Source organism: Oxyura jamaicensis, chromosome 14 (assembly GCF_011077185.1).
Source record: "Oxyura jamaicensis isolate SHBP4307 breed ruddy duck chromosome 14, BPBGC_Ojam_1.0, whole genome shotgun sequence".
In the NCBI taxonomy this organism is placed as follows: domain Eukaryota; kingdom Metazoa; phylum Chordata; class Aves; order Anseriformes; family Anatidae; genus Oxyura; species Oxyura jamaicensis.
The window spans coordinates 6,264,178-6,282,003 of NC_048906.1; the positions used below are offsets into that span (position 1 = coordinate 6,264,178).

At 45.2% G+C, this 17,826-nt stretch overlaps 1 protein-coding gene across 15 annotated transcripts in view; it reads left to right on the plus strand.

The window, feature by feature from the left end:
* Positions 1-85: 85 nt before the first annotated feature.
* Positions 86-17,826, plus strand: part of PDGFA (platelet derived growth factor subunit A) — a 68,630-nt gene continuing 50,889 nt past the window's right edge. For 13 of the 15 annotated variants that reach the window (XR_004754558.1, XR_004754559.1, XR_004754560.1 and 10 more), the window contains exons 1-4: positions 1,479-1,793; positions 2,315-2,411; positions 9,804-9,908; positions 12,094-12,281. Coding sequence is in view for 11 of the 15 variants with exons in the window: in XM_035339233.1 (XP_035195124.1) it covers positions 1,494-1,793; positions 2,315-2,411; positions 9,804-9,908; positions 12,094-12,281 (690 nt within the window). In the remaining 4 variants the exon portion in view is untranslated. Of the gene's footprint in view, positions 1,144-1,478; positions 1,794-2,314; positions 2,412-9,803; positions 9,909-12,093; positions 12,282-17,826 lie in introns of those variants that run through there. The other 2 variants (XM_035339241.1, XM_035339239.1) reach the window with 2 other exon arrangements.

The following is a 17,826-nucleotide window of genomic DNA, read 5'->3' on the forward strand; positions in this document are numbered from 1 at the left end:
TTTTTTTTTTTTTTTTTCCCGTATGTGGGCAGAGCCCCTCGCGCCGTCCGCGCAGGGGCTGCAGCTGGCGGCACCCCCACTACTTGTTGTTTGTGGGTTTGGTGCCGGGAGTACCGGGAGGAGGGACGGGGGAGGCGCATGGCAGGGAGGGAGCCCTATATGCTGCTCCTCCGCTCAGCCACGCTCCAGACAGGCCACCGCTTCGCAGCGAGCCCGGGAATCCTCCCTCCGCCAGGAGTTGCAGTTCGTCTCCGATCCCCTTGGGATTTAAACCTTCTTGCATATATATATATATATATATATTTTTTTTTTCTTTCCTTCCTTCCTCCTCCTCCTCTCTTTTTCTCCCGTACAAAGTGGGGAAGGAGCTGCACCGAGGCAGCCCGCGAGATCTTGCAATATTGCTCCGATTTATCACTGCAATTACTCATAATTAATTACCATTTTTAACCTTCCCCCAAGCCGGGGAGGGAAGCGGGACCATTCTCGGCAAGAGAACCGTTTGCACCCGTACCAATAAAGATTTTTTTTTTCATTTTTTTTTCCCTTTTTGCTAAAGGGGGAGAGGGTGGAGGGCAGCCCGGCAGGGGAAAGGGGGGGGGCAAGAAGCCGGCAAATCGAGCAGCCCATCAGTCCCGGCGCTGAGCCGGAGGCCGGGGAGGCGGGCCCCAGCGCCGCCCGCCGCCAGGGGGGCGAGCCGCCCCAGCCAGGTGATGGGCGTTTCGGCTGCGCTCCGGATCGACTCCTTGGGTTTCACTTTGGTCTGATCTAAGCAAATATGCAGAAGTACCGGCTGGTCTAGTCCTAAGAGCCAAGAGGAGCGAGCGAGAGCAGCAGCAAGGAGAGCGTGGCCACGCTCCCGTAGCGAGGGGAACCTACAAACAGCGGCAGCACCGTAATTAAAACCCCCGCCGCCCCGAGGCAAGCCCCGACCCTAAGCCTGGATGCGGAGGACCCCCGAGCCACCCCGCTGCCTTTCCCCTGAGGGATGGTACTGAATTTCTGCGCGGCAGGAGCCGGCCTGCAGCTCCTCTCCATCGGCGTTGCCTTCCCTCCGTGTCTAAAGTGCACCAGACCGCGATGAGGACCTGGGCTTGCGTTTTGCTGATAGGTTTTGGCTACCTGTCCTTCACCTTCTGCGAGGTGGGTGAAAGCGGCTCGCTGCGTGCTCGGGGCCCCCCCGGGGACACCGCAGCCGGGGCTCGGGGGGGAGCCGGCGTCGGAGGAGGGCAGGGGGGCGCAGCGGACTGCGCACCTGGCCGCGGGGCTCCGCGGGCATCTCCGCACCCTGCTCCTGCTCCAGCCCCTGCTTCTGCTTCTGCCCTTGCTCCTGCCCCTGCTTCTGCTCCTGTTTCTGCCCCAGCCCCTGCGCAGCCGAGGCCGAAAGCAAGTTGCCATTTCCCGCATGCCAACGGCGAAGGGGGAATGACCGTGCATTCCGCTCCGGAGCCGCCGGCTGCGCCGAAAAACCCCAATAATCTCCATATATACGCATGCATGGATGTGATATATTCTATCTGTCTCCGCGGCGGTGCAGGCGGGCTGCGGTTATTTGCAAACAGAGCGGTTTCGCGGAGCCGCCCGGCAGCGGCCGCCCCCGCGGCGCACGGCGCTGCACGCAGCTGGCCGCGGGCACCGTTAGTGCCGCGGGCACAAGTGGGGTGTGGGCCCCCCCGGGACGCCACTCCCCGCTTCTGAAGCTTGTCCAGAGCCGCGGGGGAGAGGCTGGGGGGCGGCCTGCCATCGGAAGGCTGCTCCCGGGGGAGCGGAGCCGCGGCTGGGACTTGCTACAGGTGGCCCCAGGGGGGACAAGCGCGGTGCTGGGCGCTGCACGGGGGGGCTGTAACTTTTTGGGACCGGGGCCATTGGGCACCGGGAGCCGCCGGTGGGATGCGGGAGCCCCTCGAGATCCCCCTCCCGGCCCAGGGGAGCCCGGCCCCGCTGTGAACTTTACGCCCGCTTGGGCAAACTTCAGCAGGAGGCTGCGCGGGTGGGTTTCCAGCGGCTGGAAAAGCGGCGTACCCCCGGCGGGCACGGAGCCCGGTTCCCCGGCAGGCCGGAGCCGTGCCGAGCCGTGGCGCAGTTCAGCGGGGGGCGCGCAACTCCCGCGGCCGCGCAAGCGGGGGCGGCGGGGCGCGCTCCGGCAGCCTGCGGAGCGGAGGTGGGGAGGGGTTAATTTTTTCCCCCTGCTTCTCCCAGACGCGTCCTGCAGTCATCCCACACCCTCCTTAAGACCCCGACCCCTCCATCCCCGCGGCGCCCGATCCGCGGGGCTGCGCGGTGACCCGCGGTGTGTGTGTGTGTGTCTTTGAAGGAGGCCGAGATCCCGCAAGAGCTGATCGAGCGGCTGGCGCACAGCGAGATCCACAGCATCCGCGACTTGCAGCGCCTCCTGGAGATTGACTCCGTAGGTAAATTAGTCCCGTCCTCCTTCCTTCCGCGCCGTCGGCCTCCGCCGCCCCGGGGGGGAGGCACCGCGGGCGGCCACGGCGCAGCGCCCCGCACGCCTCTCGCCGCTCCGGGCAGCCTCGCCTCGGGGACGAGACCTGTGCGGGTACCCGGCCTCCAGAGCCAGGCTGCCCTGGGCAGGGGAGCTTCATTTCAAAGGGAGGCGGCAGCCAAGGGGGCAAGATCGGGAATGAAAACTTCGGGGGGTTCAGGGTGGAGAGGGACCTAGTGACCCTCTGTGTTTTCAGACCTCTCCGTCTCTCAGCGGAGAAGAATTTCCTTAAGGTTTGTTGTTGCTCTCGCATTGCTCTGTTATCTTTAAACTACTGTCCTAGAGGTATTTAAAATATTTGAAACAATATTTATGAATGAAGTAATGTCTCTTCAAGCGCTGGGCTTTATTAAAAGGAAAATAAACCATCCGTGCTGATTTTAAACAGGAACCTGCGTATGAAGCTAACCCTGACAAATACACTTTTTCCAAAAGAAAATAGCACAGGGTTACTTTCTGCATCATTAGGCATGCAAATGGGTGTAGTGAGAACGTGCAGTTCAAACAGATCATTGCAGCAGTAAATCAGACCGAGAAGCACTGCGTTACTCGGTTACTTATCGTTTGGTTTCACTTGATGCACTTTGTTCCTGGCGATTTCTTGCATTAGCTGAGAGAGAATAAACCCGGCACCTTTGATGTGCCCAAGGGAAACCTGCATCTTTCTGAAGAACAAACATGGAGAAAAATGAATGAGTTCTTGCTTGCGTTGGTTCTGGGCCATCTCCTTTTAAACCATATGCTGTGTATTTTTGTTAAGTCGGTGCCAGGTTCAATCACCTTCATTCAGCATTGAAGGATCCTTCTAGAGTTTAACTCACTGCTTTTAGTATAGTGCTGTATTAATGAGCAGAAAGGCACTAGGAAGATGTTTTACAGACATGGCTTTCAATTTTCATGTGATTAGGGAGCAAACAGTTTCTCATTACACTGAAAATGGGAATGTTTCTTCCTTGCACAATACTTTACCATAGAGGCCAATTACTAATTACCAGATCTGTTGGCATTGGTTTAATGTTTTTGGAGAGCAGTGCTTCATCATCACTGCAATTAAAGAAGCTTTCACAACAGGGAAGGGGTATGCAATACATATTTCCCCGCTGAAGACTGTTTTGGACCAGGCAAGTGCACTACTGCTAAAATCTTTTTCCCAGTGAACTCAGTGGAAGGCTTGGCTGTCATTGCAGAAGGGCTGGATCTGAAGACTAGGATTTTAAAATACTGCATGCTTTTTCTGCATTTGATTCACTATACTGTATCTACCAGAATACATTATTTTTTTCAAATACCCCAGCGTAACAAGCACATACTTCATTTTTAAATACCACTTGCAAGGAGAGCAAAAGTTCATGTGGCTCCATAGCAAGAGAATCAAGCAGACAAGTGAAGCAACAGCAGTAGCTAAATAAATTAGTGGAGGTAGTGGAGGAAATAAATTTATTTCAGAAAATAATTGTTTACCTTGTGGCAAATATTAGCTAGAGGACGCATGACCAGAAATTGAAGAGGTCAGCCGCAAGTTTACCGTTTTGTTTTGCAGTTTCTGTGTAATTTGTCAGTTTAGAAACCATGAGAGAAACAAGACATACATATTTTACTATTTCAGCATGAAACAGTAATGCCTTAAGACATGAACTCAAAACAATATTAAAAAACAAAATATTCAGCCTTTCACCCTGTTCTTGCTTCTGCAAGTGCTATTTCCATGCTTGCTAAGCCTCATCCTGAGCTGTGCGGGCAGGATTGGATCTTCACAGACAGTAACCACTCATTCTTTGCTATCTACATTTATGTTTTCTGGGCACAGTCCCGAAGCCTTTACTGTCATGAGTAATTCTTACTAAGGGTTTATCAGAGTGACTAATCGAACGTTGAAATTTCCATGTTTTCTTCAGTAAACAGGATTGGGCCTGTTTACTATATTTAATATTAGCTTGGATTAGCAAATCAAACGTTTGCTACTTGTCACTGATAAGATGATACTTCTGAAACATATTTCCTTAGGGCTGCAATTGCATTTCTGTTGAATAGCATATACTAATTTAACCCAGGGATCAGAATAAAAACACTCCACTGATTATTTTCTCATTTTAGTGCATGGTGTTGCCAGTCCTTCTGCATGTGAGTAGCCCTGTTTAAACTCAGTGGGTGGACTTGAGAATTAAGAATGATCTTGTAAGGGAAGAGCTTGCAGGATCAGGCATGCATGCAGAAAATGTCTGATATTCTTGAGTAACAAGGCAGAATCTTGTGGAAAATGAAGGAAGAACAGTCATTTTCTCTCCTGCAATGCAAAGCATATATTTTTAATTGGGAAAGTAAGTTTTGTAAGTCAGAGTGGGCAGGTTTTTCTTCTATTCTGACAGATTTGGTCGCTATATTGTAGCACAGAGATGACTGATAACCCCCTTCATAAAATTAGAAACCACACCCCCAGACCATCTGGCATATTACTTAAAGAAAAACACTACCCAACATGGAGCTTATCATTGTTTTCAGAAAAAAAGAAAATCCAGGCCAAGTTGTCAGAGCCCAGTGCCGTGTGTCCGATTCAAGAAGAAATCACAGTAAAGACAACACGAAAATGCTCCGTTTATATCAGAAAACAGGCTTCTATGTTAATTTGCTGCGACTGGGATCCTTAGTCAGCAATGGGGTTTCATTGGCATGACGGAGAGCAGAGGCTGACCCTATTTAAAACAGAAAGCACACACGATCCCAGGAAGTAGGCAGCTGTAGCGTGCAGAGTACAGTTTTACTACTAACAGATGAAATCACCGAAACGGGGGCACTTCCTATATTCCGCCTCTGAAAGTTCTTTCAGCATAGCAGTGTGGTTTTTCTCATCGCGCTTCACCTCGCCCATCTGTCCTGTGGGAGGTAGAGTTCATTTCATCACCTATTATGTTTGCCTCCCGCTGGGAACAGACTTTCCCCCAGTCATCTCCCTGCATGGGGAAACGCAGGGCTGAGTGTGTTTCATTGCATGGTTTAAGGGCATCAACCGCAGGGTCACCTTAGGCCATGTGAATTTAACGGCCTGTGATTAAGAACTAGCAGAGCAGCTTTTTGTCAGGTGGAGAAACTTCTAAATTAACAGTATGCATTCATGGAACAGTGTTAGATGGCTGCATCCCAGAGCTCAATCTATTGGAAAACCTTCTGTTGACTTTGTGGCTTTTGGTGTGGCATGCAAATTGAAGACGTTACAATGCCATGTGTTAGCTTTCCTTGCACCTCTTAAACATTATGAGAGGCAGGCATCTGCCATGTGTGTCCTGTGTTTCCCTGAAACAGATAGAGGGAATACTCCTCCTCCTTTACAGTTGGTTGATCACATCTAGGTAAAGGGAAAAAAAAAACTAAACAAAACAGGATCTTGCAGGCTGCTACTTATATTTCCTTTAATAGATCAAAGTTGAAAACTTAATGACATCTATCTCTGCATTTGGATGTCAGAAGGGCATATTTTGCATCAGCCAGAAAGAAGATCAAACAAACAGATTGACGTTGCCTTGGGCTTTCTGGCTCTAGGACCGATTTGTAAGACAGACCATTTCACTTTATTGTACCTTGCACTGAATTCCTGGAAAAAGAGATAATGAGAATTTCCTAAGCTGCTGCTCTTGGTACTAGAAGTCTTGGACCTACACTTTTTGGATGTACATCAAAGTGACATCTAGAAGTGTTTGCGTTAAGGCTGCATACACTGGGAATTGTACCTCACACGTAAAGTTGTTTGGGAAGGAGATGGCAATGTGAAACTGTAAAATGATAAAGTAACAGTAGTCTTAGGATGCTTTCCACATGCTTTTTTTTTGGGAGAAGAGTAATCACATATTGGCAGAATGTCACAGGAACTCTGTGATTTATACTCCATGACCTAGTGGAAAAATGCCAATCTGGCAAAAAAGAACAATTTCAGCTACACTAATGGATTGACCAAGGCTAGTTGCAAGAGTTTTTCTACCCATCATTGATATGTTGTCAGTACATAAAAGATTAGAGAGAAATTTCTTGATCAGCTGCCATGAAAACATTTTTTTATTATTAAAACATTTAAAAAGAGCTGCATTAATCTGGCTCCATGCAGCATCCTCCATCTTCACTTAGTGACAAGCAGTGTTCAATTTCTAAACTAAGAACCATCCGTTTCTAAGCTTTCTGCTCTAAGTGTCATTTTGTTTGGCGCTAAGCACGCATAGACTCCCATTTTCTTTGCTAAGAGCTGAAACACCTTATCCTGCAATTTCACGTTCCTAAGTCAGTACACTGGTGGGAAAAAATGATGCAAATTAAGACATGATTTGTTGAGGAAACCTTCTGCCAGATTGTAAATTAGGTATCAGGCTTCTTTAAAGTCAAACTAGAGAGAGCTATTTGTAATTACTGTAGCATCATTGTTTTAATGAAGTAAAATGAAGTCTTCTGGCCATACATCCAGAGTCAAGTGTGGATTTCAAAACTGACTTTCTGATTTTTCAGCCCTGCTCGGGCAAGACTCTTGTTGACTTCAAGATCACTTAAGTGCAGTGATTATCCCTTTGACTTCATTGGGAAGTGGAATTACTTCCAAATGCCTGTGGAGATCAAGAGAAGACCAAGTGCCTTTAGCATGATAGTGTTGTCTGACACCAACCATGTGCTCCATAATTCTGTTTATTAAAAAACCCAAAACAACATCAATGCTTTGGCGATGGAAATAATACAATTTGCATTGCATAATGCATTGAGGTTTGACTGGAACGTGTTTTGCAGTCTGCCGCGCTAGCTGTGTAGATCTCTTTCTTTAACCCCCACAACGAGACATGAACTTATGAAATGATATACATGCCTAAGATATGTAGTGAGACAGTGAGATACAGTATGAGCCAGAGGCCTTCTTCACCTTAGAAATCATCTTATAAGCAACACATGCTCCTCGACATGTCATTTTTCTTTATAAACATGATGATAGAATATGGCTAATTGCAGCCGAGTTGAGCAGTTAGATATAAGCACATGGCTAAACATATTGGTTAGCTGATCATACTATTCCTTTAGTCTTACCAGTTTCTTTAAACAAGACGTCAAGAAATCAGTCATGTTAAAAAGGAACCATGCCAGCGTGTTGAATAAGGCATTAGGACCCGTGGCTCAGGCTGGCATCATTGGCAGTTTTCAGCAAGATGGCTGTGCCCACCAAGTGCTCAGGATTAACGGCATTAGTTTTGTGTTTAATCCTTTTTAAACACTGTTTGCATGCAGACAGAGATGCTTCTTGCTCAGAGCCTAGCTGGGATCTTACACTGAGCAAAACTCCTGCTGCTTTCTTTTGAGTATCACCTTATTGCCTCAAAGTGAGGGAGAGGTTGTGACAATCTGAACTTGCCAAGAAGGAGGTCAGTATTAAGGTGTTGGGTGGCTGAGTGTTAGGGAGCGGAAAAGGGCTGGAGGAAGATCAGAACGGATCCTCATTTTGCATAACACCGTTTGGGGTCAGGTGGATGGCCCAGTGCCATTGGAATGGGATGCAGGAGACCTGGCTCCGTCCCCAGCTCAGTTGCAAACTTCCTGTGGGATCTCAGGCAAGCCTTTTTATTTACCCCACAGATGAGTTTTGTGGAGTATGGGGTACAATAAAAGCAGAAATAAAATGCATTAGTCATTGCTGTGCGACATTACAGGACTGGGACTGCAAATAAGGCTTAGAGTCAGCTAATCTGTTAGGTTCCAAAATTTTCCATCAGAATCAATGAGAAGCAAGCACTCAATGTAGGAAGAAGAAGCCTCCTTATTTGGGTAGATTGAAACTGAATTTCACAATGACGTACTTCAGACAAGGATCTTGTCTGCTGATGAGGAAAACAGGACCAATGGGTGCTCCTGGCTCTATGTCTTGGATCTCCCGTTTCACCTTGTTTTAGCTAACTATGACAGTATTTTCCAAAGAGTGAAGATATACCTTGAGGCACAGAGCTCTTTTTAAGGTGCTGAAGATGTCACTGTCTTCTTGTCTTACCAGGCTCTGCAGGTGATTTCAAGAGTTGCATGCTGTTTAGTGCAGGATTTCTTGGAGGGAAGAGGAAAGGAGCTGGTTTATTTGCAGAGTGTGCCCTTTATGATGTGTGTTTCTAGTAAAGTGAAGAATAAAGCAAGTTAAAGAGTCGCAGTTGACTATGCATGCAAAGAGAACTAGAAGCAGGGAGCATGACAGTGCAGAAGACAGAGAAGTGTAGGCTGTTGGTAGCATGTAGAGAGGGTAATTGAGTACGCTGTAATAACCATTTACATTTTTCTGGTGTACATCACAGTTTTCTTTGGAACCAGCAGTGAAACCTTGAAACTCTCCAGTGACATAGAGGGCACTCCAAGCAGCAGAGTGCTAAAAGTCTTAGTTTTGCTGTACTGGAATCTGCATGCAGTCCTCAGTCTGCTTATATCTTCCTGATCCCTTGTTTGCAGATCGTGCTTGCCATTTTCAGAACCCCACTGCATGGGACACGACCTGGACTGCTTCACTTAACAAAACCAAATAGCTGGAGCAGTTATTTTTTATTTATTTATTTATTTTTATTATTATTATTATTATTTATTTTTTAGTGATAAATGAAATGCCAAGTTTTCCATCTTTGCTTTTTCTCATGGCCCTTTAACCCATGTGGTAGGCTTATTTAGGGAACAAGACAAGCCTGGATGCAGTCCCAGAGTTTGCAGTAGCTTCAGATGCCCCTCCAAAGGTTAGGATACTTCACAGGGGATTTGTTCTGCAACAGAGAGGCTAAAAGGAAACCCATGCTAGTTACTTTTTGCTTTTGATTCTATCCTAGTACCGTCCTGAAAACCAAACGAGAAAAATTACAGAGGCAGCATTGTTGCTGTTGGGTGTGTAATACCATATTTTCTACTGTAGCCTTATGCCAGAACTTCAAAAAACTTCTCGAAATAAATGTTTCACATGAAATATTATTGTTCTTATTTCTACACCTTTCCAGTAAGAAAAGCTTTACTATGTCTTTCACATAAAAATGCAACTGTTTTTCTTTAGATACGGTTCTGTGTCACAGACTATGCATTGTATCTGGGGGCTTCCAGTAAAGTGGATATTAGAATTATGCCGTGCATGCTTATACAAGACATTTCATGTTTATGTCTTCCCTGCCTTATACCCTTGCAATTGCACTGATAGGAATTATATTAGACTAATTGCAGCATATTTTTAATTGTGCATATGGAACAGCAGTTTTATATGTATGTAACAGCACTGTAGCAACATTCAGGCTAATAACATAGCTGAGGTTTAATATTTTGTTTCCTCTTTCAGGATATGATGATGTTTCAGAAACAAACTTGAGGTCTTACAGTGTTCATTCTGCTAAACATGTGCAAGAGAATCGTCCTGTGCCCATTCGCAGAAAAAGAAGCATTGGTAAGAAACAAGCTATTTGTACTTTGGGAGTAAAAACAGAGGGGTTGCTTTTGGTCAGCCAAGCAGGACATTTCACTGGAAAAATGTGACACACACAAAGGAAAAAAAGGCCATTTCTAGCTTCTGCCTTTCTTTCTGCACAAAACGAGCCGTTGCCTGAGAAGCTGTCTTCTGGAGGATGTCCATAGGAGACAGACAAGCACGAATTCTTTACATTCACTTTCTTGTTGCAGCATGTTAGAAAGCTAGACCTTGGTTAGAAAATGCTGTGATATTCAATGTATAATTCATAGTGTGGGGAACAACTACAGCAGTGTGCTTTAAAAAACATCAACAGTTGGTAGAGTTTTCAGTACAGAAGCTCCACAAAAGGAAACAGCTTGACTCTTTATTCAAAAGAAAAAAAACAGTTTATCCCCCAAATTAAAAGCCATTGATGGAAATGCTGGGGCATTGATTTCCATCATTGTGCAGGGCACCAGGCATGTTTACACGGGATTTTTTTCTATTTAAATACTAATGGTGGTGATCCAAGAGAGCCCAAATACCAAATTAAAGAGATGCCGAGGAATTTTAGAACATGTTTTATAAGCAAAGCTTGTTCATCTGATTAGATCTGACTGTTTTACCATTCTAGTCGAAGGAAGAAAACATCCATGTTCTTATCTATTATGGGTTATTCCGAGTCAATATATTCTAACTTTAAGCTCTGGTTGTACGCAGTAGATAGCACAGCATGCTGTCAACATGGATTTGCAGTGTGAATTGGCAAGCACGCGTGTCACATTGAATGCCTCTAGAGAACAGCGGTTCTGAAACAGTCTGCTACACTTGGCACCCTGCTCTGCAAGGTGTTGAATGCGTCCCCGTAAAAGTCAGTGGGAACTGGATATGCTCAATAACTTGTAGGATTTGCCAACTGTCTTGCATTATTGTATCCTTTAATTTTCTTGAGTTCATGGCACTGGGGTTTTAGAACATTTTTCAGTCTATTTAGATGACCAAATTGTACCTCTTTGAAAACCAAGCCTAGATTTTCATGTTACAGGTGCAGGCCAGGCCTGAACTTCTTGTGCTTCAGGAGTAACTGAAGAAGCGCAGGCAGCATTCCAGTTCCCTGCCCCATATGACCCAAAGCTATCACTGCTTCCACTGAAAGGCAAAAAAATCCAAACTGTCTTCAGAGAACTTAGCTCCAAGCAAGCAGTCTCTGCAATTGCTATTATTTTCTGGACTGGTTTAAATTACCAGCTTGACTTCTTAGGCAGTCCTAGGTTGAAAACGATGCCTAGTTTGGAGTTTTCATGGCAGCAATCATGCACTGCAGTGGTACAGAGCTACATGTTTTGATGCTTATGTGGCTGAAACTGCCATCTACAAGCTCAGCTTACCTGAGACGAGCAGTAAATTTGTTTAGCTGAAAATTACACTCCAGGTTCTTCAGTCATGCTACTCTTGTCATTTTGCCTCATTCAAAAAATAACAATTAAATAAAACCAAGCAGGTACAAAGATTTGATAACATCAATTTTGGAAAAAAAAAAGAAAAAAGAAAAAAAGAAGGCTGCTGCCCTTTGGGGTGGCAGGTAGACCAGACTCCCTGTTATGAGGATGTTAAGAGTGTGTAAGTGGAAACTCAAGACTCATAAGTTTCAAGCTGGTGCAGGTTGTTACCCAGCTCAGCCAATTTGGGTGTGATAAAAATATCCTCAGTGCAACTTCTGCTGTGGCATTTCCAGGTATTGCATGTTTGTGTGATAATATACGTGTGCAATGATTGCCCCAATACTGTAAAATAACAGCTGCTGTTAAGCAGTCACTATGAGGCTGTATTGGAGGATCATCTAATCGGGAGTAGCCTCTGGCTTGCTGTCACTTCTAAAGAGCCAGGCTTGCCTTATCTAGTGGTATGTGCTCCGAGCTATGTTGGGAGCCAGGCCGTTGTCGTCCTGCATTTTAGGGCTGGGTTTTTGGCAGTGAGTCCAGCTTTTCTGTAAGGCAGCACCCACAGCGTAGTGGTAGACAAACAGTACTCGGCACTGGCTTGTCAGGAAGCAGTGGGAACTGAGAGCACCATCTCAGCCCTGGCTAAGGGTGCCACTGGTAAATCAGCGGTGTAAAGTATCTGGGCACTCTGAGGTGAGAGCAGCTGTTCACCTGGAAGTGTGAATTTCTTCTGTTCGCAGAGGAAGCCATCCCGGCTGTCTGCAAAACACGGACGGTTATATATGAGATACCTCGGAGTCAGATTGATCCCACCTCGGCCAACTTCCTGATATGGCCACCTTGCGTGGAGGTGAAACGTTGCACTGGCTGCTGCAATACCAGCAGCGTGAAATGCCAGCCCTCGCGGATACATCACAGAAGTGTCAAGGTGAGCAGATCGTGGCTGCAGAGCCCCAAGAGGCTCTGCCTAAGTCTAGAAACTTCAGGTATTGTGGCTGTTCTGTGTGATCTGAATATTATCCATCCTCTTAGCAAGACGGTCAGATACAGTGTTCCTCTCTATTATAAATGAGAAGAGGGCCTTTTCAAATAACATCATCATTGGAAAATCCTGGGTTTGGATTTGATTTTCACAGGATTCCCTTTAGGTTTTTCTCCTTTTGTAATTAAAATAAAGTTGATTGTGTCTTTCCCATGATCTCGCACAGTACAAATCTTAAAGTTAAGAAGATAAAATGACTCAAGGGGCATTGGACTTAAAAAAATAAATAAATCACAGTATGGAATGCTGTTTTCTTAATTAAATATTATGCAGGCTAAATTGGGCTTTTATATTTGACAACATAACACTTTTGATCTGAAAAAATGTGTTTCAAATTATCTTACCCCAGGGATAGAAGACTCAACAGCTTCATGCTGTATTTACTCATTAGACAAAATCCCTGTTGCAATTTTCCAGTAAATACTACGTGAAATATTTCTTATGTTCATTAGGCTTCACTGTGTTCTAATTTTTATCAGTGTTTAAACAAGTAATGTTGATTTACATCAGCATGTAGGAGATTAGACTTACATTTACCATTTATGCTGCTAAACCTCTGAGTTCATGTTGCTTTGAGTATTTTAAGTGCAGGATTTGTTAAAAAAAAAAAAAAAAAAAAGAAAAGAAAAGAAAATTGCCCAGCTCAACATACCTATCTCTCTTTGGAATGGATTTTGTTGAGAAAGGTGCTGTTAACTCATGTAGTGCTGTATTTTCTAAGCATAAAGAGTGGCACATGGGCCAGTTCATTGTTTTTCGTACACACAGGCAGACATCTGAGAAGGACTTCTTTTTCTTTTCCTTTTCTAAATATTTGAAAAATGTTTTCACACCCAAATGAGCAAGAAACTTGTCCTAAGTAAGAGAGAAATCTTTGACTGTTGCAGTCCCCTGTTGCCCAGGGTCCCCAAGGGCTCCCTAAAAGCCTTGAGGTTGCAAACCAAAAAACAAGTGGCAGCACCTTTGCAGGATGTCATTGCTGGGGCTGCTTCCCCAGCACACATAGTCTCTCACTGTCTGCTCATAAGGTTTTAGGGCTTTTTGATTTGCATTCATTTTAATAGGGTGCAAGCTAAAAGTAGGCTCAGCTGAGCAGCTGCTTTTTGTGGTTGTGTAAATATATTGCCACCAGCAATATCAATATACATCAGCCAGCTTTGGAGGACTTTTTTTTTTTTTTTTTTTTTTTTTTTCCATGCTCCAAGACTGCTCCAAATAGTCATTAAGTAGAAGGGAAAGAAAAAGGACAAGAGGTCAAGCAGGAACAGGATGTTCATTGTAAAGGTTTGTAGGCTGACCCCACTGTCACACCAGAATTCTCTGAACAGAATCTATATTTATGCCCTCCAGAGTCAGATCCTCTTGTAGCTTTGATATAACTGATGATTTTATGAGTTTTTTTTTGCCAATCCGACATTCAGAGATGAATATCTGCTCATGCCATTAAGTAGCTGGCCCAGAGTGAGGGTCTCTGGAAAGGTAGGGGGAGCAGATTTGGAGAGCCTTCTCAGCTGTTCCTGCAATGCGGTTGGAAAGCTGTCTTGTATTTTCCCCTGATGTCAGACTGCATAAAAGCCCTCTTTTGATTAAACATTGAAAAGGCTTTCCCCACTTCCTCTTCATTGACAAGGTAGTGAGATCATAGCTGGCCCATTCACACTAGAAAAATGTTCACCCAGAAAGGTCAGTAAGTGGGTTTGCATCATCTAACAGGCTAAAGCAAAGGGTGTTTTCTTTGTCTCACTGAGGGCCACTGTAGTCAAGGTTAAGAGAGACAGCCATGGCAGTGTGGGAGGAGCACTGGAGGGGCTTGTATGGGGCATTCCTTTCTTGGGGACGTGACTCAAAGGCTAAAGGGTTTGGGGATGTCCTCATTTCACCTTTACTGAGCCTTGGTCAGGTGCCCAGTGTACTGTTAATGGGCTTGCGGAACTGGAGCTGTAGGGAGGCTTCAAGCCAGGGGTGTTGGTGACACGGCTTCCCTGAAATGGGTCCTCTTAAGGTTTCCCCTTTGTGGAGTAGATGAGTGAAAGAGAGGCTTCCCCTGCACTGTAACAGGCGTGGAGAGCACAGCCCTCCTGGTCCTAAAGAAATCTCTATTCAGTAAGCTGTACCTGAAGAGCGTTACAAAAATGTGATTGAAATGAAGCGTCTGGTTGGGAGTTACACTTCAGTAGGAAGGAAGGAAGGAATTGCATTACTATCCTTCTGATAGAGGCATGGTGACAAGGATTGGTGAGGAGGGTAGCTGGTGTCTGTTACAGATCTATTTCTTCTCCTGTCTGCAAAAGCAATTCAGTAACATCTGCAGATTCTCTTGCTTCTGCACACTGAGATCAAGTATTTACCAAGTACTAGACCTCAGTTTACTTGGGGGGGGGGGGGGTGTTCTGAACTGAGTCTTCCCTGGAGGTTTTTTTGTAATGTTCAGCATGATGTTCTTCACGTTTTTGGTCAGGGCAGCAGAAAACAGTTATTACAGAGCAAATCCTGCCTATACTCCTAATACTGAATAGTGAAGAAGAGTATTAGTGTTGATTGCAGCAAGGCTTGTTTCCAAACTAAGAAATGAGCTAAATCACCTCAGCTCTGCCTTCTGCTTGGCCTTGGGCCATAGCCATATGTGCTTTTTTTGCCATTTCTGAATATTCAGTGTTGAGCTGATTTGGGAGAAATTAATCTAATTCATAAAGTAAATCAATATGAGAGAAAGACCAAGAGAAAAGGAGCAGAGGGGAAGGAACACAGGATCTGGTCCTCGTCTGTTGTTTGGAAGTTAAGAGAGGTTTTCAAGAGAAGGACAAAAGTCAGTGTGAGTTGTTCAGCAGAGCTGCCCAACACCTGAAAAGGTTAAGAAGGCCTTGTAGAGTGAACTACGTATGTAGGTAAAATGGCTGTGTGCCGTGTCTGCAGGTTTAAGAACATTTTTCCTCAGTGACTGTTTCTATCAGTAGGATAAGCAGCACTTTGATTTTAGCTGTGACCTAACTAAAGATTACTGCCAGCACGCAAACGGACCGGCAGGCAGGTCCAGCTGACAGGTATCAAAGGTCAGTTTGGGAATGGGAGAAACAAGGGAAACCCTGTTATAGGTGAGATGAAGACTGAAAACTGGAGAGGTGCCCTCAGAGCATGAGGAGAGCCCTGCTATCCAAGTCACTTGCCAGAAGGCAAGGCCTGGCTGCTCCGTCCTGGGGTGCTAGGACATGGAGACCTGCCATGATTGTACCCCACTAAGGTGGCAATGGGGCTGCTGCAGCACCCTCAGGCTCTGCCCCCAGCCCCCAGTCTGTGTGTCCTGGCTGAAGCATGACCACCCCACCACAAGAGGCGGCTTCCCCCTCACTGCCCCCTGGAGGCCTTCCCAGCGTGGCCCATGGTGGCCTCTGCCTCCTGCACCATTGGGACTGCATTTCTGAGCATGCCTGCTTCTGTGACAGGGCTGCCCCTGCCTCAGGCACTGGCTAGGCCTCCCCTTGTCCCAGCAGTAGTGACAGCACCCTGCATCCCTGGTTCCCTGCAGGGAAAGCTGTCCCAACCCCACCCTACGGAACTGTGCACAGGGCTTCCCTTAGGGATTTTGCTGGAGGAGTGCCCAGTGAATGTCTTTAATTGGGTTTTTAGCATGGGTGGCAGCCAGGCTCTGAGGCGGACAGCCTCCCTGCTGCTTCCCATCCCTCCTGTGCTGGGGAGGCGCACACAGCTGGCACAGTGTCTCCTGGAAGGCACCGTGCCCATCCTCCTGCCCCTGGAGAGGCGGCTCTGGTCCCACAAAATGCACAGTGACTTGCCAGGATCCCTGCTCAGTCCTTCTGGTGCCTTTGTGCTCTGTAAGCCTGTGTCTTGCTCCCAGACCTAATGGGGTTGTAAAGATCACAGTTGTGAGATGAGGGTAGGTTTTCCCTCCATCTTATCAGAACACACCTATTTTAATATGGAAGAAATAACTAATCCCAAGAATCATCCTCATTCAGCCAATTTTTGGTTTTATTTCCCGTCATTTAATTAGCTATCAGCCACGTAAGTTTTGCTGCTTACTGTGTTACAAGGAATTTTCTGTATTGAGACTCATCTTGCAAGTTCCTGCCCTTGATAAATTCTGGCTTTGTGCTAGAGGTGTTCTGTATGCTTTTACTTAGAGTGTTGCTTTCCACCTGCTGCTACCCCCAGATTTTGTCTCTCACGAAGGAGCGCTATGTGTTCCCATGATATTCCATGAGACCATATATTTTTCACATATTTTTATCAATTTTTATTTTAAGTTTTACCTAGCCATCACACCATACTGCAGGATAGTAGGTAGGCTGTACTGTGAATCAGAAACAGTGCCTGCCACTGGTTACACATTTTTTAACTAGGCTAGTCAGTTAACTTACTTTCTCTTAGCTCTTATATAGTAATATTTTGCAGTTCTGGAGGGATTTGAGGTTGTTATGGTTCTTAGTTTTGTTGCTTTAGAGACAAGTAAAAGAAGCTGATGTTGGTGTAGGTAGTTTGTTGAGGACTGGCCATCTCAGAGTCTGGTAATAATACTCATGATAGTAACTGCACAAGATAAACACTAGGGACAAAAATGCAAAGAAGAAAAAAGATGCAAACAGAAGGCCAAATCCCACGCTATTAGCATAGACATCTCTGTTTATAGCCACTGAAAATCTGACCTGCAACCTTTATCGTTTTAGATTAGCATTAATTACAGATCCTGTTTGGCAGCAGGTGCTAGGAGATGACACAAGCACAGCAATTTAACTCTATTGTGTGCTGCTTCAGTTACAACATACTGAAAAACGTCATTCCTTTAACTTGTGTAGCATGAAACAAGACAGTGAGATGTATGCTGGATTGTATATTAACTACAGCATAGTAAAAAAATAAAAATAAAAAACAGACCTTTAAACTGCTTCTTAAATTCATTATGATCCTTTTCTTCAAGGCATCATCTTTTTATTATTATTATTATTATTATTATTATTATTATTATTTTAACTGTTGTTTAATACCAAATAGCCACAGGAACTACATATATCTTTCAGTTTGGACAACAAAGCAAAACAGGGACAGACTTCATAAAGCTTGATTACAGTTTATTTTTGTTGCATGTAATTTTCAATAAGTCTGGTTTATTCCAACAGCTGTAATAAGCATGGCAGATCTGAAAAGTGTTTCATGATTGCTGGGTCTCTTTCTTTGTCTCTAGTGATGGAGGTGTCTTAATTACTGTTTGTTTTTGTAAATTTTAAGGATTAGTCATCCTTTGATGCCAGATGAGTCAGTCTTACCATACATTTTCAAATCTTTGCGTTCAAAGGCTTGATGGAGTTGGGTTCTGATAGGAGATTTTGAAACATACTGCTTCAACCCGTAGTTAATCTTCAAGCAAAAGCATTCGTGTATGTCACGGCCAGCTCTTAATCTGTTTATATGGAGATCT